Raw genomic sequence first — 17667 nt, 5'->3', positions numbered from 1 at the left:
TTGTGAGTTCAAGCCCCATGTTGGGCTCTGTTCTGACAGCATGGAGCTTGCTTGGAATTCTCTCTCTCTGCCCCTCCCTTGCTGTCTTTATCTCTCTCTCTCAAAATAATAAACATTAAAAAAAAAAAAAAAAAGTGAGTTGGGATGCCACCACATCTTCCAAAGCTTCTAGCATTCTTTTTCTGTTTTTTATCCTGGAGTATTTCTTGATCTCCTATCTCAAGGATACACATGTCTTTCCTTAACCCCACCCAAGCATGCCTGATGTACCCCCTCTCCCAACAGTCATGATCTCATGCAACTCTCATATCTGAAACTTTGCTCAGAGAAATTCATGTCCCCACACTGCACTTAGGAAGCTACTCCTTGGGTGAAAAACATCTGATTGGGTTGTTGGTGGTAATGGAATTTTGTTACAATAGTTTTTGTTTGTTTGTTTGTTTGTTTGTTTTTTTGAGGATTTCTGTGTCTTAAAAAGCATCATTGTTCTGTGGAGATGTCTGTAATATTACAAATGTGAACAAACACGTTGCTTCTAATATGTAGGGGGAAAAGGGAGAATTCACCATAACATATTCCAAATTTTTGGTAAGCTCATGTTTCTGAATTTCATTGAAGATGCCATGAAATGACAAAATCAAATTCATTCATTTGACAAATACTACTTGCATATCTGTGTTAGTCCATAATTATGCTGAGGTCATGGGAGACACAGAGATGAATGAATTAACTCCAGACCCCACCAAATAGGAAACGAGTCTGAGGAAAATAAATGAAAACACCAAGGGTTATCTTGGTGTAAGAAGACTTATAGAAAAGGTCTGTCAGTATTTCTGACACCTCTGTTTCTACACTTCCCCGCTTTTCTGGATCCTCCAATACGAGTAGAAGGCATGATCTTGCCACAATAAATTTTTGTTTGATGGTAACTGTAGGTGACCTATAGATTCCTAAAATTGTTTGAAATAGCCTTGTCCTTTATCACTCTCTTTCCTCCTCTCCTTGAAAAATTTATTTGGGGAGCTTGTAGAGATTTCTGCAATTAGCATGACATTAATTGTGGGAGCCTTCATGCCTGGCAGTTTGGCATTAAAAAAAGGGATCTTTGCTACATGTTGGAGTGCATCAATTTTATTTTATTTTTTTAAGTTTATTTATTTTTGAGAGAGGAAAAAAGCATGAGTGGGGGAGGGGCAGAGAGAGAGGGAAAGAGAGAGAATCCCAAATGTGGGGCTCAAACCTACCAGCTGTGATATCATGACCTGAGCTAAAGTCGGACGCTTAGCTGACTGAACCACCCAGGCGCCCCTGGAGCATATTACATTTTAAAAGGTATCCAAAACCTCTCCATTATTTGAAAATACTTGGGGAGAGGTGGGAGGGTGTTTAATTTTTTGACGAGAGAACTTAACAATTAAAGTTGGCTTGCACTTTACATAATACTATTACACTGTTAAGAGTGCCTTATTCTGTCAGCTCATTATCCCTCCTTTCATAGTAACAATCTATAACTTTCTTACTTGCAAAAGCTTATAGCTTTTTGTACTGTAAGTGTGCCCATAAATTTCACTAGGGATATTTTTTTAAAATTTTTTTAATTTTTAATTTTTTGAGAGACAGACCATGAGCAGGGTGGGACAGAGAAAGAGGGAGACAGAATCTGAAGCAGGCTCCAGGCTATGAGCTGTCAGCACAGAGCTCCACATGGGGCTCAAACTCAGGAACCATGAGATCGAAGTTGGATGCTTAACCAACAGAGCCATCCAGGCGCCCCAGTCTGTCTAGGGATCTTAAAAATTCTTTTAAAATAACAGGTATGGGGGGCGCCTGGGTGGCGCAGTCGGTTAAGCGTCCGACTTCAGCCAGGTCACGATCTCGCGGTCCGTGAGTTCGAGCCCCGCGTCAGGCTCTGGGCTGATGGCTCAGAGCCTGGAGCCTGTTTCTGATTCTGTGTCTCCCTCTCTCTCTGCCCCTCCCCCGTTCATGCTCTGTCTCTCTCTGTCCCAAAAATAAATAAACGTTGAAAAAAAAATTTTTTTTTAAATAAAAAACAAAATACCAGGTATGGAAGTAGATGCTTAGGTAGTTGCCCAAAGGGCATGATGCTTCTGAAGAAGTAATATTGCTAGCACCTTCATACCTTTCCCAGCCTAAGTAGGCACACCCAGGCAGTATAAGTGTGTTCTTGTTAATAGGGCTCACTGTTGAGATAATTTACTATGTATTCACAAAGTAAAATTAATTTTGTGTCAAAACCTTGCTCAGGCAGGCCTTTTGGTTTCCATCTCTAATCTGTGTCTTGGAAATGTTGATTATGGCATCTTCATGATAAATACATTATTTGTATGACATTAGCTTTAACACGTATTGTCTTATTTCTTCCTCACAGCAGTCCTGTGAGGTTTTGTGTATTTCGAATGTGTGTGCTCAGTATTTAAGTACGACTGATTTCTTAAAAACCAAGCCAAATAATGCGGCTGTTTCAAGGACTTTCAGTTTAGTTTGGGAAGAAAGAATGAATTAGCCAGCAAACACTGGATCAGGCCTTGATACTAGTCCCGGATTTCCACAGGAACACCTCACAGTCTGTGGTGGAAGGCTGACTGCAAATCTGTGAATAGCTCGGTGTGCTAAGTGTTATGTGGGGCAAGCCCAGAGCACCGAGGAAGAAACTGGAAACTGATTCACATAGGTGTGTGTTTGGGAGAAGGAAAGTTACATTGACTGTACTTTGAGTAAAAGTTTTTATCCCTGTTTTTTAAAAATATCAATTATGTTTTTATTTACCGACAGATATATTTTGTGATCCAGAATTTAAAAGATAAAAATATGTAGTGCAAATCTTCCCACTCCTCCACCCCTCTAGCCACCTAATTCTCTTTTCTACAAGGCTGATGTCACAGGCTTCTTGTCTGTATTCCCAGTAGTATTTTTTTTGCATGGTTAGTAACTACATACATGTTCCCTTCTGTCACTTTTTCATTTATACAAATCCTGGCATATACTGCACCTATATTTTTCCCTCTTGCTTAACAATGTCTTAGAGATTACTCCCAAATCAATACATGAAGAGAGTACTAATTCTTTGTTATAGCTACATAGTATTTCTGCGTAAGGGGCATGTACCACAATTTTCTTAGCCAGTTAACTTCTGAATGGGCATTTAGATTGTATCCAGTATCTTACTATTTGCAAACGAGGCTGAAGTGAATAGGTTTGTACATATGTGTAGAAGTTGGTGCTATAAGTCAAATTGTTGTGTCTGAGTATGGGAAATTAGAATTTGGGGGCGGTTGCCTAATTGATGCCTTATGAAGTTGTGACCCTTTTACCCTCCCACAAACCAGGGTATTAGAGTGCCTTTTTCCTCATATTTAACAGATACAGTATCATCAGTTTTTTGTTTTGCCAGTCAGTATGTGAAAAATAGTTTCTACGTAGTCATAGTGTTTTTGAGGAGAAAACAATGCAAAACAGTTTCCCTTTTGTCCCTGGTATGTTTATTTCCAGTAGTTTGTTATTTAAGACATTGACTTATAATTCCTACAAGCTACAGTATTTAGGAAGTCTCTAAAGCTCTAAAAATTGGAAATTTATTTTCATGTTCTGAGTTCTGAGCCTGAAAACATACCAGCAAATGTTTATTGGTTGCCTCTGTGTGACAGGCATTGTGTGATTGGTGGTTCACCAAGGTAGTACTGGCCCCCGCTCTCATGGAACTTGTGATCAGGAAGTAGCAGAGATGATGTTACATGAGGTGCTTTAGCAGTATAGAGAGCTGTGGGAGCACGTGAACAGTTTTGGGAGGGAGGGATTGGGGAATCTTTTCCAAAAGATGTTTTTTAGGCTGTGACCTGAAGTCTGCATGGGAGTTATCTGGACACCAGTGAGGGAAGAGAGTTTTAGATAGGGACAAGAAAAGTATGAGTCATCTAGCTAGATGGGGATTGGTGTGCAACAAGTAGATACTACAGGCTGAACCGTAATCCAAAAGTTGACCTGTGTTTGAAGAAAAATAGCATGAGCCTTATCTTTTAAAAATTAAACTGATAGAGAACCCTCTTGAGGTTTCTGTCCACACCATTAAAGAAAGCCTTAGGGTGCCTGAGTGGCTCAGTCGGTTAAGTGTCTGGTTTCAGATCAGGCTTTGCCCTCATGACTTCATGGGTTCAAACCCCACATCAGATTCTGTGCTGGCAGCACAAAGCCTGCTTAGCATTCTCTCTCCCTCTCTCTGTGCCCCCTCCCCCACTCATGCTGTCTCTGTCTCTCTCAAAATAAATAAATAAACTTTAAAAAATGTTTTAAAAAGAATGCCTTGATAATGTTGGCACCAGAGATTTCACATATCCCTGGGCCTTTTGAAAGTTTTTAGAGTTTCACATTTGACCTTCATACCAATCCTGTGAAGCAGTTAGGTTTGTTAATATTATCCCCTTTATCACCATGAGGAAATAGTCGCAAAGAAGTTGAATCTCATCCAGAATTGGAGAGCCAGTCCTCAGCAGGGCCAGAACTAGAATCCAAGATCTTTTTTGACTTCCTTTGTCAGCATGCTGCCTTCGCGCTCCCTGCAGTTCCTGGTTAGTGATAACTAAGCCTTTTTGAGACTGGCATTGTTATAAAAGTGCTGCTCCGTTGAAACTTGAGAAACTTAAAACACAGTATTGCAAGAGCCTCCAGGTCTCAGTGGTGAGGTATATTTCTTCGTCCTGCTCTTTTTTAGCTTATTAAAACAAACTGTGTCATGCTTAGAATTCATTTACTAACATATTTTATTTTGGTATCTGTGTATTTCCTTATGATTACACAATGTCATTCCAAGAGCAGTGAGAAATCAGACTGAGGCCAGCATTGCTGCCTTTTCTGGTCTGAAGCCGTGTAGTAGGAAGAGGCAGTTAAATCTGAATACCAAAGCGCTTCTTTGTACAAACAGAAGCAAGACATTGTTTTTCAAAGAATGTTTTTGGTCACGTGTAGGACAACTGGAGTCACATCTCCTCCTTAAAATGCTAATATATTTGCCTCTTGCCTGAAGGTTGAGGTTTTTGGAAAGGTAGTATTAATATTATGAAACCAGGCTCGGTCACTTCAGAGCATTGTGTGACTTTGGATATGTAATTTAATTTCTCTAGAATTCAGTCTGGGATAATACCTACCACAGAGGTTAATATGAGAATTGGAGCATTATACGGAATTTTGTCCGATTTTTTTGTTGTCAAAGTATAATTGACATACAATATTCTATTAGTTTCAGGTGTACAACATAGTGATGCAACCTTTATACATTACGGAGTGATCACCATACTAAATCTAGCTGCCATGTGTCACCATGCAAAGTTGTAACCTATTATTGACTATATTCCCTATGCTGTACATCGCATCCCTGTGTCTTATTTATTTTAGAACTGGAAATTTGTACCTCTTAATCCCTTTCCCTTATTTCAGCCATCTCCCATCCCACTCCCGTCTGGTAACCGAATTGTTCTGTGAGTCTGTTTCTGTTTTGTTTTTTAGATTCTAAATATAAGTAGAATCATACAGTATTTGTCTAATTCTGACCTCTTTCACTTTGCATAATACCCTCTAGGTCATTCACATTGTGACAAATGGCAAGATTATGTTTTTCTTTGGCTGGGTAACATTCCATTGCATGTATATACTGCATCTTTATGCCTTCATCTATCGATAGATTCTTAGGTTGTTTCCATATCTTGGCTATTGTAAATAATGCTGCAATAAATGTGGGTTTGCTTATATCTTTTCAAATTAGTGTTTTTGTTTTCTTTGGATTCTTTGGGTAAGTACCCAGAAGTGGAATTGCTGCATTGTATGGTATTTCTAATTTTACTTTTTGAGGAACCTCCATACTGTTTTCATAGTGGCCACCCCATTTTGCATTCTCACCAACAGTGCACATGGGTTCCCTTTCCTCCACTTACTCACCAACACTTGTTATTTCTTGTGTTCCCCCCCACCCAAATGTTTATTTTTGAGAGAGAGAGAGAAAGAAAGAGCACGAGCTGGGGAAAGGCAGAGAGAGTGGGAGACAGAATCCAAAGCAGGCTCCAGGCTCTGAGCTGTCAGCACAGAGCCCAATGTGGGGCTCAAACCCACAAACCGTGAGATCATGGCCTGAGCCGAAGTTGGATGCTTAACTGACTGAGCCACCCAGCCACCCCTTCTTGTCTTTTTGATAATAGCCATTCTCTTAGGTGTGAGGTGGTATCTCATTGTGGTTTTGATTTGCATTTCCCTGGTGATCAGTGATGTTGAGCATCTTTTCATGTGTCAGCTCTCTGTATGTCTTCTTTGGAAAAATGCCTATTCAGGTTCTGTGCCCAATTTTTAATTGGATTGTTTTCTGGATAGTAGTTGTGAGTTCTTTGTGTATTTTGGATATTAACCCTTACTGGGTTGTTTGAAAATATCCTCTCCCATTCGGTAGTTTCCCTTTTTCGTTTTATTGATAGTATCCTTCATTGTGCAAAAGCATTTAGTTTGATGTGGTCCCATTTATTTATTTTTGCTTTTGTTCTTGCCTGAGCAGACAGATCAAAAAAAATATTGCTTAGACTGATGTTCAAGAGATTACCGCTTATCCTTTTTTTTCAGGAGTTTTATGGTTTCCGGTCTTAAAGTCTCTAATCCATGTTGCGTTTATTTTTGTGTATCATGTAAGAAGGTGATGTAGTTACATTCTTTTGCAAGTAGTTGTCCAGATTTCCCAGCACCATTTATTTAAGACTGTCTTTTTCCATTTGTATGTTCTTGCTTCCTTTGTTGAAGATTAATTGACTGTACAAGCATGGTTTATTTCTGGACTCGATTTGGTTCCCTTGATCTGTTTTTGTGCCAGTACCATATTGTTTTGCTTCCTATACCTTTGTAGTGTCATTTGAAATCAGGGAGTATGATACTTGCAAGCTTTGTTCTTTTTTATCAAGATTGCTTTGCCTATTTGGGGTCTGTTTTGGCTCTGTACAAATTTTCATACTATTCTAGTTTTGTGAAAAAATGTCATTAGTGTTTTGGTAATTTGCACTGAATCTATAGATTGCTTTGGGTAGTATGGGCATTTTACTTTATCTTATTTTACTTGTATTCTATTTTTGGGGTAGTATGAACATTTTAACAGTATTCTTCTAGTCTATGAGCATGTTATGTCTTTTTATTTATTTTTGTGGTCTTCAGTTTATTTCATCAATGTCTTACAGTTTTCAGAGTACTGGTCTGGTCTTTTACTTCCTCTGTTAAATTTATTCCTAGTTTTTTTTTTGTTTGTTTGTTTTGTTTTTTATGTGATTGAAAATGGGATTGTTTTCTTAATTTCTCTTTCTGATAGTTATTAGTGTATAAAAGTGCAACAGATTTATGTATATTAATTTTGTATCCTGAACCTTTACTGAATTCTTTTTTTAGTTCTAATAGTTTTCTGATGAAGTCTTTAGAGCTTTCTATATATAGTTTCATGTCATCTGCAAATAGTGATAGTTTTACTTCTTTTCCAATTTGGATGCCTTTTATTTCTTGTCTGAAATAAATAAAATAATAAATAAAATAAAATAAAATAAAATAAAATAAAAGGGGCAAGAGTGAGCATCCTCATCTTGTTCCTGATCTTAGAAGAAAAGCTTTCAGCTTTTCACATTTGAGTATAATGTTAGCTGTGGTATTTCTTTAAGTTTCTACAATAAAGGCTATATCTGCAGTTGATGGGTACATTTAGTACAGTAGCTTCCCACCCCCCCACCCCCGCCAAGCTAATGAGGTTGCATCTTACAATAAATGGTATCAAATAGAAGAAATAACAGTACATAGAAAGGTTAATGCAATGTCAGGTACAATATGTGTTCAGTAAGTAGCTGCTATCATTTTATTTTCAATTGAATTATGGTTCCTGTGTTAAGTCCATACCTTTATGGGGAAGCAAGGTCAGTCTACATACAGGATACCAGATTTGTGAGGCAGTCAGAAGTAGGTAGGCAGGAAGGAAGAGCTGCATTCCCCTAGGAACCTAGATACTGCCTGTGAGAGACAGCAGTGGGATTTGTGGTTGTAAGTGCTAAAGGTCACTGTCTACACCGTGGAAGCAGAGCTGGACAAAGAAGGACCTGCAGACTAGAATTTCTTGATTCATGCAACCAGCATGGATTATTGTTGTTGCTTTTTATCATGTCTTGTGCTTTGTGGAGGTCTTACCTGCAGATCTTCAGCCTTAACTAGGCTGTGCTTTAGAGAGGCTGATTGTTTACTATTTGGCTGCAGTGTTTGTTACAGGGACCTGGCTTCTCTGAGCAGGAGTGGCAGTGCTCTGCTGGAGACCCTGTGGCAAAAGTGGATTTTAAGGAAAGGATTAGGCCATAATGGTTTGTTGAACTTCCCCTCCCTTTTTGGAAAGTCTCCTTCCAGCGGCCGACTTGGAGGTGCCAAGATGTACTTTATTAAACACAAGAGAGCCTGTCCTTACAGCTCTTTCTCTGCAGACAGATTTGAAATACCTGTACTCTAGTTTAAGAGTCTCTAATTTGAGCCAGAAGAAGAGTAGAGATCTGAATTTCAGGCAGATGGAACATAAAATGGGCCCATGTTATACAGACTCTCTTTATATGTCTCTATTATAACCTCCCCTCTTTTAAATACAGTTTGAAAAATGTATCTTGATAAAGGGGAATTAACTCTAATTCTGTAACTTATTCTTAAATGGTTCAGTGTAGAAGTATGGGTGGGAGAGAAAAATACAAGGTAAATGCGATAGAATGCCAGCATTTGGGGAGTTTGGGTGAAGGGTTCATGGGAATTTCTTTTATTATTTTTGTAATTTTTCTGTAAATATAAAATTATTTCTAAAAAAAAAAGTTGAAAATATCGTGAGCATCTTTCCATGCAAGCTCATACATTTATATTATTATTTTAATTCTCTGACACACTGCTATATAGATGTACTATAAAGGTCTTTAGCTGGATTCCTATTGTCGGGCATTTGATTATTTCCAGTTATTTGCCATTATAAACAGTGCTGCTTGGAAGTCTTAAAAAAATTTTTTTTAAGTTTATTTTGAGAGAGACACAGACCACATGAGCGGGGGAGAGGCAGAGAGAGAGGTAGAGAGAGCGGAATCCCAAGCAGGCTCCACGCTGCCAGCACAGAGCCTGACGTGGGGCTTGAACCCATGAAACTGTGAGATCATGACTTGAGCCGAAACCAAGAATTGGACACTAAACCAAGTGAACCACCCAGGCGCCCCAGGGAGGTCTTTAAATGTATCCTCATGTATTTGGAATGGAATCCCCACATCCCTTTGAAATACTCCCACTTTCATAATGGATTTAATAGGAACATTCACAGTAAATTAACCAATTAATGCTTGAACCTAAGACCTTATTTATAATTTTAAATGGGTTAAATGGTGACTCCTTAGCAATGTTTATCTTATCCAGATACTAATAAATACTGAGCTATAGAAAAATTTCTTCAATTCCGCTTCATCTCATATAATAACTTTAGGGACAGCTTGGCGGCTCAGTTGGTTAAGTGTGTCACTCTTGATTTCCACTTAGGTCATGATCTCACGGGTTCATGAGTTTGAGCCTTGCATCAGGCTCTGCACTGACAATGTGAAGCCTGCTTGTGATTCTCTTTCTCTCCCTCTCTCTCTGCCCCTCCCCCGCTCAAAATAAATAAACTTTAAAGAAAAATAAAAACTTTAGAAAAAAAGAATCTTTTAGTGACACGAAACATCTTGGCTGGGTATTGACTCCTTGAATAATTAAGTTCAGAAAATCGTTTAGTGTCCTGAAGTTACAGACAGCTTTTTCATCTCATTCTGTTGGAAGCAGTGGAGGAATCTTTTTCTCTCTGATTCCTCACTTTCATTGATTCCCAGATATGTTAATTGGATTCCCATTCTCATTCCAGGAACAGATGGGATGAGGGGACTACTTGACCAGAGTCAGTAGTAATATGCTGTATCTCTGTTGTGTTGATCCACCTTCAGCTTATAATTATTTGTCCTAATTATGCATGTGAAAAACTGAAACCATAGAATACTCTTAAATTTTATCATGATGTCAAAACAGCATTCATTTCTGTTCCTGACAGTTGTCCTGAAATGTTGGGTTATTAGTATTTGGTCCAGTTTTTAGGCATCTCTTAATGGTTTTGAAAAACAAAAAGCAGGTAAGCAAGTCTAGTGTTTGACATGCATAATGCCTAAAGGCAGAGCTGATAGGACATGCGGACTAAAGGGATACCCTTGATTCTTTGGATGTACCTTCTGACCTCCAGAGCCAGTCAAAAATATCAAACTGCAAACATTTCAACAAAACTGCATGAAATTCACATTTTAAAACCTGACCCCAGGCAAATTAAATTACATTTGAACATTGACGGATCCGTTCAGTTTGATTCCATGGCAGTGTGAATGTTGTATGCTCTTTTCTTTCCTTTGCCTTCATCCTTCAACTGGAATGGTGGGTTAATGAATCGTAGATCAGGAATTGGCAACCAGTGCTGTATTAAATTACACTCAGATCAGAAATGAGAGCCAGGAAAAGAAGCCTTTCATCTACTCTCCAGCTATGAGGCAGGTATTGGACCAGACAGACTGGGAAGACCAGTAACGGGAGGAGTGTGTGTTGTAGAGAACTTGCCCGGGGCACTTGGCTGTGAATTGACACAGAGCAGAAAGTTGCTTTTCCAGGGAAAATCATGAGGTCGTGGGATTTCATGTCTCTAGTTAAGGAAAAATGATTTTTAAAGTTTTTTTTTTTTTAACTTTTGCATTTTCTTTGCACTTATAAAGACTGTAAAAAGACATTTCCTAGACACCATCTGTGGTGGTGATATTGGTGGCAGCAGCCGTCATTTGTTTAGCTGGAGATAAGGAAGAGAAGTCTAAGTAGTAGATCTTTTATCCAAGACACTAGGAAATCTGTTTCTCCTAGGGTCTTTCTCTGAGGAAATACATAGTATGTGTTTGTGTGTACACACGTGTATGTGTATATTTGCGTATATAAGGTGAAAATGCTGGCTGGAAGCAGGGGCGGAGACACTAAAGTGAATGTCTTTACCTTAAAGTGAATCTTTGGCCAGTTAGAATATTACAAAAAAAAAAAAAATCTGTCCGTGATTCGATGTTGGCCTTTTTAACTATGAGGTAGGTGTTCAGATGATTTCCATCTTTGTGGTCATTTTACTTGGCTCACAGGACACATGTTGCTATGAAGCGGCAAACTGCGACCCCAGTTTTATTTCTTTCTGCCTCTACTTTTGTTATATCTGTTTTCCCCATAGATTTACTAATTTGCTAATTTTCATTAATATACACGTTTTCCTTTGGAAACTTTGGTCTGAGGGTCAGAATTAGTCTGCCATTGTCTCCTTCAGAACCCCCTCCCCGCCCATTAAGTCAGGTTAGTCTCTGGTCTTGTTTTATCCAGAATGTGAAGTTCCTAATACTTAGCTAGTAAAGGGTGGCCCTGAGGTGATTCCACTCACCAGAAGGTTGCAGTATGAATACCAGCGTCTACTAATACCATCACCCGAGTTCTTTTTGTTTCTGTGCTAATCTTTCCCTTCTTGGTTTTCACTTTCAGCAGACCTACTCCAATGAAGTTCATTGTGTCGAAGAGATTCTAAAGGTGAGTTCATTTACTGTTTTTCATTTGAAGAAATGTTTAAGGAGGCAAGCATATCTCCATTTACTTTGACTTTAATGAACAGTTGCCATTTCCATACCCCTTTAAACTGTTCCCCTCCTCATACCTTCAAATGCAAAATAAACCAGAATAGTAACAGAAGGACTCTTAAAGCATTATTGAGCTCTCTGACAGATTCTATTAATTAAAATGAAATCTGCAAGCTGCAAGGCATTTGTGTCAGGTTTTTCTGGTGGCTCATAAAGACCCACAAGAGTTGCTCACTTCTCAGAAAGGAAAGCCCTCTGTATTGAGGGGTTAAATGGTGCTTGATTTATACCTCTGGGTGTTTTGTAATGGACACTTGCTATGTATGGCCTCATCTTCAGTGAGACCATGAATTTTTAAAAGAATGAAGAAAAACAGTAGGAAGTAAATAGATATCTATAAACTTACCTTGAAGGGTTATTTTTCACTCTTGTTTCTTGAGATGGTGCTGTGAACATTTTTGCTGTTTCTACAGATACATCATTGAACCCGTTATCTGTTGGTTCAGGGTTTTGTTTTGTTTTTTTCCCCCCACAAGGACAACAGATTCTTCCTAGAATTCAGTTCCAGGAAAAAAATAAATTAATTCTCCTCATGAACCTGTATGCTTTCATTTTATCAGAGAAGAATTACATAAACTCTTTAGTTTCTTACTTTTTGGCTTCAATTTCCAGGAAATCTAGCACTAAATTGAATGCTCAAATACTATAATTGTAATAACTAAGGGTTTTGTTTATTTCTCATTGCTCCTCTTTGGCTTTTAACTTTCTTCCATGTCAGTGGAAGCATGTTAGTGCTATTCTTGCTTTATCTTTTACTGTAAGTTTTCTGACTTTTTTTGAAGTAGAGATCTGTATGACATATGTACCTATTCATTTGTATTTTCACCGTTCACTTTTCCTCAAAATATATGCTTACCCAATTTTTCCTTTAATTTTTTATTATAAAGTATTAAGTGGGTGGCATTGAAACCAGTAATTCTCACTTGCAAAAAAAAAAAAAGTTTTTTTTTTTCAATGTTTATTTATTTTTGAGAGAGACAGAGACAGGATGCGAGTGGGTTAGGGGCAGAGAGACAGGGAGACACAGAATCCAAAGCAGACTCCAGGCTCTGAGCTGTCAGCACAGAGCCCTACACGGGGCTTGAACCTACGAACTGTGAGATCATGCCCTGAGCCCAAGTCGGGCCCTTAACTGACTGAGCCACCCAGGAGCCCCTCACTTGCAAAATTTTTGACAAAGGTAGTGTCTAACCAGATGTTCAGATATTTGGAAAGCAGTTCCATCATTTCTGTTTTATAATTTTTGTCCCCTACTTTTATAGTTGGAATCTTCTAAGAAATATCTCTAAGGAAACACACTTTGTACTGCTAAAATTGAACAATTTTTATGAACAAGCAAGTAAGATTAATAATAAACAGGTTATGTTGGCTAAGCTTTTGTCTCATCCTCTTCTTCTGATATTTCTGAAATCCTTTGGTGTGATGAGTAATAAAACAACAAATGACTTAGTTATAAAATATGGCCTTAGCATTTTATCTGAAAGTGTGTGTGATTTGTTTTATAGTTATTTCAAAACTAAATGCAACAATATAGATTACTTGTCTTCTGTATGTATCAAATGTTGCTCTTAGATTTTGATGTGTTAATATACTCCTCATGAAATCCCTTATTTAGGATGATGGTATTAGAGTATCAGACAAGCAGTTTTAACTTAATAAACCTATTCATCATCCCTCCCCTCTCTGCCAGTGTCACTTTCATGGGTTCTTGCTTACCTGGAAAGGCATGAAAGTGAACAGTTAATGCAAGCTACCAGGTGAGTATTTTCATTTGAAAATCATAGGGAGAGCAAATAGAAGGATATCCTGGACTGAGGAGGGGCACAAGCCTTTGCATAGTGGACACTTGGAGTCTTTCCCCCTACAGTCACCCTCTCTTGGGGGCTCCAGCCATGTTATGTGCACTCCTTGGGCCTCAGTTTCCTCGTTGGTAAAATGAAGGCCCTGGGCTAATAGATGATCCCTAGGGTCCTATCTAGCTCTCACTCTCTAGTGCTGATCCAGGTACTTTCCTCTGCCTCGTGGTTCATGTTCTTCTCTTTTACCAGCAATTTATGAAGATTGCCAGGAATCCTAACACAAATATTTCTGATGGGTGACAGAAGCAGTAAATAGTTTCCTCACAGAAAAAACAATCATAGAAAAATCTTTCTTGGTTCTCTGGTGGAAATATGAAGAGTGGAAGTGTTTTAACAAAGGCCTATAATTCCTGCAGGCTGATGGGGTAAGAAGATAGCAGACAGTACTGGAGATTAGGAATTGGTCACACATGAGTTCCAGACAGCGGACTGTGCCCTCGTGTCCTCAGTGGGCGTAAGGCAACAGCTCGGGTTTTCTGCTTACAGTGGCATGGCCTGGACAGCCTCCTGGGGAAGTCAGCACAGTACTCGTAGACAGTACCTCAGCGCAGCATTCTAGCAATTCTGGTACAGTGAGGGGTAGCACTGTTACGTGTTCATTCATTTATGCAACAAATAGCCACTAAGCCTCAAGTACTTTTCTAGGCACTGGCGATGCCACGTGAATAAGACCTAGTTCTTGCTCTAATGGGGATTACAGGAGGAAGATAATTACATAATAAAAATATCAGGTATTGATGAGTGCAGTGATTCCCATAGCAGGCAAATGAAGAGGATGAGCAGAGGAAAGAATGCAAAAAGCCTTGAGGTGGGAACAGGTTGGTGTATTCGAGGAGCACCAGAAGTTAGAGGAAGCAGACAGTGTGTCTAGAGCAGAGTGAGCAAGGTAGAGAGCAAGGAGCAACAGCTCCGTGGCACCTGGAAGCTAAGACCCAGGCAGGTGCCACCTGATTTACCCTCATTCGTGTGGTAAGTCATTGTTAAGGTAGGGAGCAAGTTCATGGCCTTGTGTGCAATTCTGGGCAGCCTCCTTGCCTTATGGCCCCAATTCTCCTAAGGCCTAACTCCCTCCAATAAGCCAGGCATTTAGGGAAGTATATAAATTCTTTCAGGCTGTTGGCAAACAACTTAGGTCCTGAAAGAGTTTATGCACTTTCCAACTGCCTAATTTAATAGCTGGGGCAGCCCTAGGCATTGTGAGCACAATGGACATTTTCTGGGAATAATTGGTAACTAAAAGTCATAGATGCCATTGGGATTCTAAAGAAATTCTTGGAAAACAGAAGGGGGGATACTTTCAAACACCTCAATTAATTATATTTTTATATTGTAGCATTATAATGATCCTGTTCCTTAAAGGATAGTCAAATAAATAAAACAGCAGGGAGCTCGCTTTGGTGCAGTATTGAAATTCTTTCAAAACTAGACTTAATTAAAAGTTGTGATGCTTTTAATTTATTAAGTACTTTTTATGACCATGTATCCAAGCATTTTACATAAATTACCCTCATTCTACTTAGAAAAATAAGTGGTCTTAGTTCACCCCTCACTGAGAACAGAGGTGCAGAGAGCTCGGGGACTGTAGGCTGCCAGGGCTGGTGAGCATCAGTTAGGATTCCAGTCTGGGACTCTGGCTCCAGAGTGGTTGCTCTTTCCATTATATTCTAGGACAGGATTCTTCCTTTGTGCTGAACAAAGCAGATGGTTAGTCAGTAGGCATGGACATGTCTTCACCTTTAACAAAAATTACTCAAGAAAGCCAGCATCAGTTACTCTTCTTGTCACTGTGCCAGGTCATTTATGTCTGTCCTGGGGTGATAGCCACCAAGAGAGTGGCTGTGGGGAAAGGCAAGGGGAAAAGTGCAGAGTCTGGGAATGGAAATACTTGCTAGAGATCCGTCTCCAGTTCAAGGATCAGATGGCATTTCTGTGGCAATGGAGAGGTTGGTCCACACTCTGAAAAGAAATGCTATAGTATACAGTGTGTTGTACAGGTGAAGTAATTCAGCAGGAAATCTGGGGTCACGAGCTTGCTCATAGGGAGTCGCCTGTCCATCTTTAAGCCAGTTTACCAAGCAAGTCTGAGATGTGTAGGAATGAACTTCTTTCTCTTAGTTAGACTGGATAAGCGAAGGGGCCCACACCCTGTGCTCTCAGCCATCAGCTTCCTGGGACACCAAATCCGGTCATTTCAGACTTCAGTTTTCTCATCTGTAAAACGAAGGGGTTGATATTCATGATCTCCAATGCCATTTTAAGAAATTGTGTATGGGGCGCCTGGGTGGCGCAGTCGGTTAAGCGTCCGACTTCAGCCAGGTCACGATCTCGCGGTCTGTGAGTTCGAGCCCCGCGTCAGGCTCTGGGCTGATGGCTCAGAGCCTGGAGCCTGTTTCCGATTCTGTGTCTCCCTCTCTCTCTGCCCCTCCCCCGTTCATGCTCTGTCTCTCTCTGTCCCAAAAATAAATAAACGTTGAAAAAAAAAAAAAAAAGAAATTGTGTGTGTGTGCATCTGCATATATTTGTGACTGGACATATTTAATCTGACATTCTGTTTAGGGCCAGGTTTTTAGCAAAGCAGAGTATAAGTCATGAATGCATCAGAAAAAAAAAGAATTCATGTCAGGATATATATATATATATATATATATATATTAATTTGGAAGATCTAAAAATCTTGCCTCCATGAAAATAGTGAATAGAAGTGAAACTTCTGTTGCTGGAAAGGGAACGTAATTTTTAAAGGCCCTTTCCTCCAAAAAAGTTCATATGTACTAATAGTGTGTATCAGGGAAGGGTCAAATCCATTAAAACTCTCCCAAGTGGAACAAGTGACCTGAATTACTTGTTTGCTTAAGTCAAACAGGAAAGTTCTTCTTCCTTTGAACTTAAATAATTCCAGGAAATGCAATAAAGAAGCTGAGGGAGAAAGAACGCATTGAGTAGAGACTCTGTGTTCACGGTTACATAAGCTCTGTTAATACCTATTACTGTTTGTATGCTTTATAATATTCAGTGTTAAGACCATTCATGTTCTGCATTCTTGTTTTTCTTCTTTGAACTGATTACTGTTTTGTGAGTTGGAGATCTTTGGTGTTTGAACATAGCCCATTAAGTAGGGGTTTTTTTAAAGTAAAATAACTTTTAACATTTCACTTTTTATTTACTATCAACCCACTTTAAAAAGCTGGGGCGCCTGGGTGGCTCAGTGAGTTTAGCGTCCGACTTAGGTTCAGGTCATGATCTCACGGTTTGTGAGTTCGAGCCCTGCGTCGGGCTCTGTGCTGACAGCTCGGGGCCTGGAGCCTGCTGCAGAGTCTGTGTCTCCCTCTCTCTCTGCCCCTCCCTTGCTCTCTCTCTCTCTCTCTCTCTCTCAAAAATGGATAAATGTTAAAAAAAAGTCTTAAATAAAGTTAACTTACATAGCAATAAGTGTTCTATTTATAATTGTTCATCCCTTTCCAAATCTCTTTCCAGGAAATGACCCATTCATGGCCGCCTCCTTTGACAGCAATACATACGCCCAGTACAGCCGAGCCCTCCAAATTTCCTTTTCCGACAAAGGTAATTCCTTACAAGTACAGTAGGCACTGTATCCACATCAGTGAAAAGTCTTAAGTATTGCTGTGAACCAGATTAATCTAGCCACTAGCTGTTGGAATCTTTGCAGATAAGGTTAAAATTGCAGTTAATTTAGCGCTTAAAATGCTTCATAATGTTTTCAAACACTTCACTCTCCAAACTGTGTCAGTAAGAACATCTTACATTTGTACCAAGTTTTATAGCTTATGAAAGCATTTAGGACTTTTCAGTAAATTCTCTCATTTGAGACTCTTACAAATGGGAAAACAGAAGTGCAGGGAAAGTAAGTAAGGTGAGTGTCTGATTCCTAGTTCAGGTCTAATACATAAATCTTCCACTTCTTATACTTCCTGATTTTCTTAAAGTTTGATATGATCATCTACATTAGCGCTGGTTTTAGTAACAAGTGGATCAGTTGCTGACTTGCATGTTTCATTGAAGCATTTGTGAACAATGTATTTTAAACACTGCCGTTTTCC

At 39.2% G+C, this 17667-nt stretch overlaps 1 protein-coding gene across 3 annotated transcripts in view; it reads left to right on the top strand.

Moving 5' to 3' along the window:
• The window catches only part of AFF1 (AF4/FMR2 family member 1), a 136642-nt gene that overhangs the window by 67338 nt on the left and 51637 nt on the right, over positions 1–17667 (top strand). For 2 of the 3 annotated variants that reach the window (XM_045473423.1, XM_045473421.1), the window contains exons 4-5: positions 11599–11643; positions 17084–17170. In XM_045473423.1, the coding sequence (XP_045329379.1) occupies positions 11599–11643; positions 17084–17170 (132 nt within the window). The remainder of the gene's footprint in view (positions 1–11598; positions 11644–17083; positions 17171–17667) is intronic. The other variant, XM_045473422.1, reaches the window with a different exon arrangement.

This window comes from Leopardus geoffroyi, chromosome B1 (genome assembly GCF_018350155.1).
Source record: "Leopardus geoffroyi isolate Oge1 chromosome B1, O.geoffroyi_Oge1_pat1.0, whole genome shotgun sequence".
NCBI classification, from domain to species: Eukaryota; Metazoa; Chordata; class Mammalia; order Carnivora; family Felidae; genus Leopardus; species Leopardus geoffroyi.
Note: the sequence above shows the minus strand (reverse complement) of the source record. Positions and strands in the feature narration are given on the sequence as shown.